The sequence below is a fragment of the Lupinus angustifolius genome, chromosome LG04 (assembly GCF_001865875.1).
Source record: "Lupinus angustifolius cultivar Tanjil chromosome LG04, LupAngTanjil_v1.0, whole genome shotgun sequence".
Lineage (NCBI taxonomy): Eukaryota > Viridiplantae > Streptophyta > Magnoliopsida > Fabales > Fabaceae > Lupinus > Lupinus angustifolius.
In genome coordinates this window covers 22806691-22816104 of record NC_032012.1, presented here as the reverse complement: position 1 = coordinate 22816104, position 9414 = coordinate 22806691, and the positions used below count along the sequence as shown (strand labels likewise).

Genomic DNA, 9414 nt, shown 5'->3' with positions numbered 1-9414 from the left:
TCGACGATGGAGAAAAGCATTTGATGGAAATAATGAAGAAGGCCATGCTCCTTTGCCATTGACAGGTGACCTATTATTTCAAAAGCTAAAGGGTTTGAATACTAACTTTGGTAAACCTTTTGCAAAAGAAATTGTCACAAGTAGGTGGAAGAAAAGGTCAATCTTCTTCAAATTTTCATATTGAAGTTCATTATATGTAAGACATTTCCTCGATGTTATGCATATTGAAAAAAATGTGTTTGAAAGTCTCCTTGGAGTCTTACTCAATGTCCCTAGTAAGACCAAAGATGGATTAAATGCAAGGTTGGACTTAGTTAGTATGGGAATAAGAAAGGAATTGGAGCCGATAATGAAGGAAAAACGTACATTTCTACCTTCAGCAGCTTATACTTTATCGATGAAGGAGAAAATGGAATTTTGTAAATTTATTCATTGTGTTAAAGTTCCAGAAGGGTACTCTTCCAACATTCAGAACCTCGTATCAATGAAAGACCTCAAGTTAAAAGGTCTTAAGTCTCATGATTGTCATGTACTTATGGAGCATTTCTTGCCTATTGGAATACGGTCAATTCTACCTAAAAAAATTCGAGGAACCATAACTATGTTATGCTTCTTCTTCAAGGCAATTTGTAGCAAAATGATTGACCCTTGCATTGCAAAGACAAATTATTTTGACTTTGTGTGAGCTTGAAATGTATTTCCCGCCTTCTTTTTTTGACATAATGGTTCATCTAAGCATTCATCTTGTTTGTGAGGCACAAATATGTGGCCCTTCCTATATGTGATGGATGTACCCCTTTGAGCGTTATATGAAGACATTAAAAGGGTATGTGAAGAACCGATCAAGACCAGAGGGTTGTATTGTCGAGTGATATGTTGTTGAAGAAGCTCTTGACTTTTGTACCAGATACCTTAACGATGTTGATTTCATGGGCATTCCAAAGCCTCGATAAGAAAAAAAAAACATTTGGTGAAGGTATTAGTAGGAATAAAATATTGACTATAACAAGAATCAAATTGGAGCAAGCGCACTTATATGTTTCACATAATGCCGACGAGGTTGAGCCATATGTTGAAACACACAAGGAGATGCTAAGGAAGTGTTACCCAAGTACAAATGAAAATTGGATTTCCAAAGAGCATAATCAGTGTTTCATAAAGTGGCTAAAAAATCACATTGACGAGGAGTTGAATGTAAATGCACATTCGGTTTCCGAAAGATTGAAATGGGCCAATGGTTCAAGCCTTCATGTCTTATCTTACACTGGTTACCTAATTAATGAGTTCACGTTTTATACGAAAAAACAAGATGATCAAAGTAAAATGCAAAATAGTGGTGTGACTCTTGTTGCTCGAACTTTACACATGTCAAGTGCAAAAGATAGAAACTCAATATATGCGAATATGTCATACTTTGGAGTGATTGAACGCATATGGGAATTGGATTACACAATGTTTAGGATGCTTGCCAATTTTTTATTGTATGTGGGTTGATAACAACAATAGCTTCCAAGTGATGAGTTAGTGTTCATGCAAGTGGATCTTAATATGCCAAGATATAAAGATGAGTCATTTATTATAGCATCACAAACTCAACAAGTATTCTATTTAGTGACCCAGCTGATATGAAATGGTCCATTGTTCTTTTAACTAACAAAATAATCATCAATAATATTGATGACCAAGAATATGAAGATATTGATGAAGATGATCCTTTTTTTGGGACATATCAGTCGCGTGAGAGCGGACCAACTGCATATGATAATTTATATACAAGAGATTATCACGATGAAGGGCATTGGGTAAATCAATATGCTCCTCCAAACAATGATGACTCTACAAGACAAAAACAATCATAGAAAAGGAAAAAGTAGATACAAGTACTCTTTGTATAATTATAGCTTAATTTTGATTGTTTATAATTTGTATGATATTGTTTAATTTCTTTGTAATTTGTGTAATTTTTTTATTTTTAATTATGTAGTCTGTCAAAACATAATTGAGATGATATTCATTGTTTGTATTTTGTATTGTATTGATGTTTAATAAAACAAACTTCTGACATTTATTAATATGTTTGTTTTGTTCAGAATGTATAAATGTTTGTGTTGTTGAGAATATATGTTCTGTTAATAAATGTATATGCAAATATTAATTTATATAAATAAATCAACAATAAATTTTAGGGGAAGATTTGGCATGCGCTATTGTAAAGGATAACATTATTAATACAACAACGTTATGCATGTGATGCGGCTTTTGTATTAAGGTGATGTTTGAGAAAATTTATGAATAATACAACAACGCTTTCTTGTTACTGCGCTGTTAAACATATGAACGTCAACAACACAACAATAAGCGTTGTTAATAAGACCTATAAAACAAGACTTATAAAATGTGTTGTTTACGTAAGAATATATGACAGTGCTTTGTGGACGATGCGTTGTTGTATTGATCACTATATGACAGCGCTTTTTGTGTATTGCGTTGTGGTATATGATCAATACAATAGCGTTTGTAAAGCGCTGTTAACGATGATCATATACTATTGCGATAAAAATGAAAATGCCCGAAAGTATTGTTATATATCTAAAATAAGCATTGTTATACATCTAAAATAAATGCTATTAAATACATATCCTATATGGCTCTATGATTCTATCTACCAAACAAATTATTTGTATTGTCATTAGTACCATGGCCCATGGTCCGTACCCCCTAATACCTGTATTTAGTTTGAAACGTAGAGAATATATGACCCAACGACCCTAATCAATAACAAGACAGTCAAACATAGAAGGTTAGTTATAGTTGTACCGTTCAACTACGTACCTACCCTTCCTGACAGCACTTAAAAGGCAATATAGTTGTACAATCCATTATTTACTCAACTTTACTTAGCATTCTTATAGGTTGCAATTTAAGAAAGTTGATTATTGTTTTTATCTCTTATGTGAATCGGAATGAATGTGACGGTTAAATCATTAACCAATTACTTTTATAGCCCTTAGTTTAATCATTTTTTAAGTCATTTAACCTTTTGTATAGCTATATCTGATTGAATTGATCAAAATTGGTCAAATAGGCCTTTCTCTATGCCTCGCATGTTTCTTTAACCATTGTATTTTGAATATGTGTTAGCATTCTCCGTAAATAATTAATATTGATAGGTGGTAAATTAAATATGGGAAAATAAAGAATAAGTGATTTCATGATAAAGAATAATCTTTATTCCACCCCGATAGACTCACTATTGATTTCATGATAAAGGATTCTATCATAAAAATTATCAATCATTTCATATTTGGATTATCTTGAGTTATGATGGTGAAATATGACTTGATCATATTTTAAATTAATTTAATATTTAATTTATAAATTATAATACTTTAGTCTTGTATAGTTTATGATGCAGATTATTAGTGGCGTGTCTTATCCAATTACTTAACTTAAAGACATTATTTAATTAGTTTCTTTTATGGAAACCTCACACAGTAACTAACATTGCAACATCAAAAAATAGAGGATTAAAACTACTATACTTAATTTGGTCAACAAAAACTTAGAGATCTTTTCCAGCGAAGAGATTGTATTCGCTTGTTATGGAGAAGGAAGCTATGGTGACATATTGTTGGGCTTGGACAAATGGGGAGTAGTCTTGACATATTCTGTGGATGAGATGTCTTTTTGTTTGGGAGGAAGATCTCGCAAGAAGCCTTTATGATCTTATTCGAAATCATTCTTGCACAATTAGTATTGGTGATAGATGGAGATGGAACCTTGATAAATCAGGTTACTATGTGGTGAAAATTGATTATTAGGCGCATTGAATTCAAATGTAATGGAGTCAGGTAATATTCTTCATTTATGTTGGATTAATTGTGACCATTTAAAAGTTTGTTGTTTAATTCGAAAAATGCTTAAAAGAAGGATCACAACTAGAACATAGCTCCATAAGAGAAATATCACTCGGACGATGATTTGAAGTGTGTTCTTAGTCTTTTTGCACGATGAAGATATTGAGCATCTGTTTTTATCTTGTCATCCCATTGTCAGTAATGTATGGAGTGGTTCTTATTTGTGGCTCCATTTACAATATAGTATGCCAAATTTAATTGTGAAAGCACTTTAGGTTCATGATCCCCTTTGCAAAATTAGTAAAGGGAATTTTTTGTGAAAAATGTTGTGGTTTGTTGTTATTTAGTCCATATGGAGTTTGAAGAATGATATTATCTTTAGAGGGGAAAAGACTAGTTTTATCCATATTATGAACTCCATCCAAACTAGATTTTGCATGTGGTTCTAAAAAAATATGGGATTTTCTTCTAGCACATTTGTTTAATAGTGCACTGATTATTATTCTTGTATTGAATTGTATTATAATTTGTAATTGGGGTTGACATCCCTTGTACCCATTTCTAATACATTTGCTTTTAAAAGAACATGGAAAATAGTTGGGACACCCTTTGGCTACTTACAAGTTAGTAAACAAGCATATTTGATTAAAATTAAGTTAGGAACTTTGTTAAAAATATATTTTTAAAAGCTTTTGTCTATATATATGGTCTGATTTGATAAATAAATTAGAGCCACTTATGACTTATAAGGTAGGGTTTTATAAGTCTTTTTATGTCATTTCATACTTATTAGGTACTTGATCAACTAATTTTGCCAAAACTCCAATTCAACATGTTAACTCGCCCACCATAAATGTTTAGTTTTTAGAGAGTTACATTAACAAAAGTTAGTGAAAAATGTATTTAAGCAATATAAGAAATGTTCAAAAGCTTTCATGAAAAACTTTGGTACGAATTTTCATGATGGATGTTGAACAATGCATTATTTCCATTTACAACCTAATATAGCATAAAACCAAGAGTACAGTAAAGAAAAGAAATATAACCTTCTATTATGTATCATCTCTTTATCACTAATAAGAAACATTTACTCCATTAAAAAATAAGCATAATTTTTCAATGAAATAACACATTTTTATTAGTGACAAATGGAACAATAATAATAGTGATATAGAAGATTTCTATGAAAAAACAATGAACTTAATGCTAAAAGAAATGACACCCTCTTCAATTTTTAAGAGAGAAACCAAGCAACCATATCATTTTGTGCCTGAGGATCTATCTCACCCAAAGTATTACAATCACTTTCCCAATCATCATCTTTCCAAAGCCAAGTGAGCAAATCTTCCTTATATTCCCTTGCATCAGACTCATTATTATCACCATAATTAGTAAATGCCATCACATTTTCCCAATCCAAGTTATCATAAAACCACTCTCCATTTTCGCCAGTTGACCTTGTAATAAGGTTCACACAACCACTATTTAGATCCTCAATTGTTTGCATTTTGTCACGACACAAATCGTCTACCTCGTTGCTTGTCTCACTATAACCACCATTCATCGCCTTTATTGCACCACTGTCCTCACTTGAAATTCCACATGGTTCCACAACACAATTGTCCATGATGTCCTGATCACCATAACTCAAAGCCCCACCACTGTCATTAATGAATTCATCAACTTGTTGGTAGTACAATCCTTCTATCATGTGATCACTGATTTGTTTCTCACCGTCAAGTAAAATATCATGCATTAATGTTTTAACCTCTTCCATAGGAAAAGATATATCCATGTCTCCACTACTATAGTTCAAGGAATAATTACTGTCTAACCTTTTTCCATCTTCATAGAAACTTGGTTCATCACAGAACTCTAACTTGTCCTCAGCATCAGGATCGAAAGCCATAAAATCACTTTCTCTTTCTAGTAAAGGGGTAGGTGGTAGTGGAACTTCCACTGCAGTTTCATTAATATTATTATTCTCTTTTTGCTGAGTAGCTTCATTAATATTTTGTTGAGGGATAATTTGTTTGGGTATTCGAGTAGCCTTTTGAGTATAGGTTTTGTTCTTCTTCATTGCCCAACGGCTGGTTCTACCACTTCTACGCTTGGGAGGAATAATTAGTTTGGGTGTAGGATTTGTGTCTGTGGTAGTAGCTAGTTTCCTGAAGCTGTAAATTTTGCGGCTGAGGTGAGAATTCCAGTAGTTTTTTATCTCGTTGTCTGTTCTACCCGGCAAATGAGTTGCTATTAAGGACCATCTGAAAGTTAACCAAGATAGCAGAAACTCCCATATTAATTTCCATTCATTGGGATCTAAGATACTACAGTTCATAAAAAACAAAATAAAAAAATGATATCATGTGAACACTTTTATTATTATTTATGATGACTTTTTTAGTTTAAGTGTAAAAAGAAAATCATGAACTTATATCTTCGGTACTAAGAGTATTATTTTCTCATTCATTGACTATGCGTGTCTACAATGAATAATAAAATATCTTTAAAAATATTTTAACTATAAATTTTAGAAATAATTTCAGAAATCTGTTACCCTATATCATGTTTCGTACATTGTCCTATATTAATGATAATGTAATAATAATAATAATGAAATTTAATTTTTTTTAATTAACATTACATATTTTAATTCATACAAAATGACTTGATGTGTTACATAAAGATGTCGGTTGGGGAGAACAAAGTAAATCAACCGGGCCTAGCTTTAGCACGATTAGAGTTTCCATGTGGCAAAAAAATTCTCAAAATTGCATTTTATAGAAGTTTCATTGTGCTGTTGGCACTAACCTGTTGCCGAAAGAAGCATGCAGCTTTACAATGGTATCTTCTTCTTCAGCAGAAATGTTCCCTCTTTTGAGATTACCTCTGAGGTAGTTAATCCATCTTAATCTGCAACTCTTCCCACACCTTAGTAATCCTTCAAAATGATAAAAATGCCAGTCAGATAGGCCAATTAATAACACAACTTACTAAATAATAGAGTGAAGTATCAAATCAGTCAATAAAAAATAATAGTGTCGTTTGTTAGTTGGATATTTAAAAATTTTGTGGCAAGTAAATTTCTAAAAGTTTAAAACGTACATGATCGTATAGAAACTTAATCAATGATGTTTAAAACCTTTGATGACTTGGTATGAGACAACATATATTTAATTACACAGATCTTTTAACTACCAACAAATGACATTGTCATCAACATAACTTGTAGTTGGTAGTAGTTCCAACTCAAAAGAGAAAATTATCTCCTACAAGCAAATTAATTGGAGTAACCAACAAGATGTTAGTTTAGTGGTGTAAAATCTCTCTAGATTTTTAGAATTGACTAAAAGGTCAAGAATTTGATTCTTGGGAGCGTCATTTGTTAGGAAGAGCAATCACACGCTCCGAAAAGGATTAGTTCCTTACCAAAAAGTTAAATAATATTTTTGGTAGTACCAAAAAATTTGATCTAATAATGGAATCAAAGTTGCAAAAAGAATAATTTATATTTAATAAGTGGATACCTGCATTTTTGGGCAATGACCTCCACGAACCTTCTCCATTTTTCTGAATAAATTTTCTCAAAATGTCATCTTCCTCTTCTGTCCACCTTCCCTTCTTCAACCCAACTTTCTCACAACAAGGAGTCCTTCCCATACTATATCTGGGGTATGTTTTATATCCACTAACCAAGTCTACTTACTACAAATATATAAAAGTACACACAACAAAGTCATCAAAACTATTTGGACTTGTTTGTCTGATACTAAGTACTAACTAGCTATATATAAAAAAAATGGTGAGAGTTAAATAGCAACACATAAAAACGCTGAGTCTCATTTATTTATATGCTTTAAAAAATTAAACCCTTTTAGTCTAACTAACAGTTTTATCATATTATAATACCTTTAAATATATCAATACACATGCCTTCCAATAAACTATTAAGTTTACTTTTAAATAGACTTATATAATGTTAATAATTAAGTTACATATTCATTTACATTTTTTATATTTAATTATCATATATAATATTTTTGTAATATATATGTGTAAAATTTATACATAGTCAGTCACTAATCATTAATTTATATTATTTTTTAGATTCGGATATGATTAAAAATGAATGGTGAATGATATGCTAACAATGTATAAAACTTTTACACTATTAATGCACTAATCGTGTATTTTTGTAATATATATAAATTGTTGTTGATGTAAAAATTTATACGTAGTCAGTCACTTATCATTAATTTATATTACTTTTTTGAAAAGTCAGACGTAATTAAAAATGAATGGTGGATAATATGCTGACAATGTATAAAACTTTTACATTATTAATACACTAATCATATATAAATTTTTACACTGAAAATACATAAATATTACACTCTTTTAAAAATATCTCAACTGTTATAGGCAAGTTAACCGAGGAGGATATTTAACTTATTTTAACTGGTTTCCCCTCTCGTTTGCAACATTAGAACTTTAGAAGCGAACAAGTCAGTGTTATACTCCACTAACCTAAAGTATTTATATCTATATTAATTAACACTAATAGATAAAAGGAAAATATAAAATAACTACCTAGTATTTTATATTTTCCTATTTTATCTTTATAACTTCTGATTTTATATTTATCAACACTAATACTAATAAACATAAAATAATTGATTATGAAGTATTTTATATTTCTCTATTTTATAATTATAACTTCTAATTTCATATTTATCTACGCTAATACTAATAAACATAAAATAATTATTCATGGAGTATTTTATGTTTTCCTATTTTATCTATACACCGAATAAAAATTACAATATAAAGAATATTCAATTTACTAAAATAAAATATATAAAACTTAAATATTTGATAACATAAAATAAAAATGTAAGTCAGCAGACACAAAGTGCATGTCGCCACGCTAGTAATAATAATATAAAAATTTATACATAATTAATATATTATTTATCATTCATTTATATTACTATTATTTTAGATTTAATAATAAATAATGCAATAGTACCGTAAAAAAAGTTTTATGTTATTGGTGGATACCTCTTTTTATTTTCCAAATAGGTGGGAATGTGGGACTAGTGATGTAGATATTTGTGGTAGAAGATTGTGACACGTTCACAATGCTATATATAATCTTGTCTGTCTCTCTCATGCATGAGTCTCCTCTCCATTATCTGAAAGGACAATACATATCTAAGATTATAATAAATAGTAAAAATAATATTTCAATGATTTAGATTTTTGTTTTTTCTAATTAAATAATTTACAAAAATAACATCTCTTACATCTCCAGTACTGAAGAGTCGTGGAAGAATCCATTTCGATAGATGCGAGGGCCCTGGGGCTTACGAGTACCACATTTTTAATGCTCTTGATAGTTATTATTCTGAATTGTCTCTCAAACTGTATCTTAAATTATATTTTAGACCAATAAAATATTCAATTTTAGTTAGAAAATTAAATATTTACTATTTTTATTTTAATATTATTAATCTAAAACATAGTTTAGAATATAATTTGATACATCAAATAGTTA

At 30.2% G+C, this 9414-nt stretch overlaps 1 protein-coding gene across 1 annotated transcript; it reads right to left on the bottom strand.

Annotated features, from left to right (window-relative positions):
• LOC109344730 (transcription factor MYB12-like) lies at positions 5037-7638 on the bottom strand. The gene is made up of 4 exons (XM_019583483.1): positions 7385-7638; positions 6669-6798; positions 5373-6121; positions 5037-5327 (listed from the first exon to the last, which is right to left on the bottom strand). The coding sequence occupies exons 1-4, from the start codon at positions 7515-7517 to the stop codon at positions 5092-5094; spliced, it is 1248 nt and encodes a 415-aa protein (XP_019439028.1). The 5' UTR covers positions 7518-7638; the 3' UTR covers positions 5037-5091.

What these genes read in the sequence shown, in the direction of transcription:
- LOC109344730 (XM_019583483.1), bottom strand. Translation starts at nt 7,517, where the DNA reads ATGGGAAGGACTCCTTGTTGTGAGAAAGTTGGGTTGAAGAAGGGAAGG. An exon ending in GTCATTGCCCAAAAATGCAG is followed by an intron (nt 6,799 to 7,384) that starts GTATCCACTTAT and finishes ATCATTTTGAAG; the next exon opens with GATTACTAAGGTGTGGGAAG. An exon ending in CATGCTTCTTTCGGCAACAG is followed by an intron (nt 6,122 to 6,668) that starts GTTAGTGCCAAC and finishes GTTAACTTTCAG; the next exon opens with ATGGTCCTTAATAGCAACTC.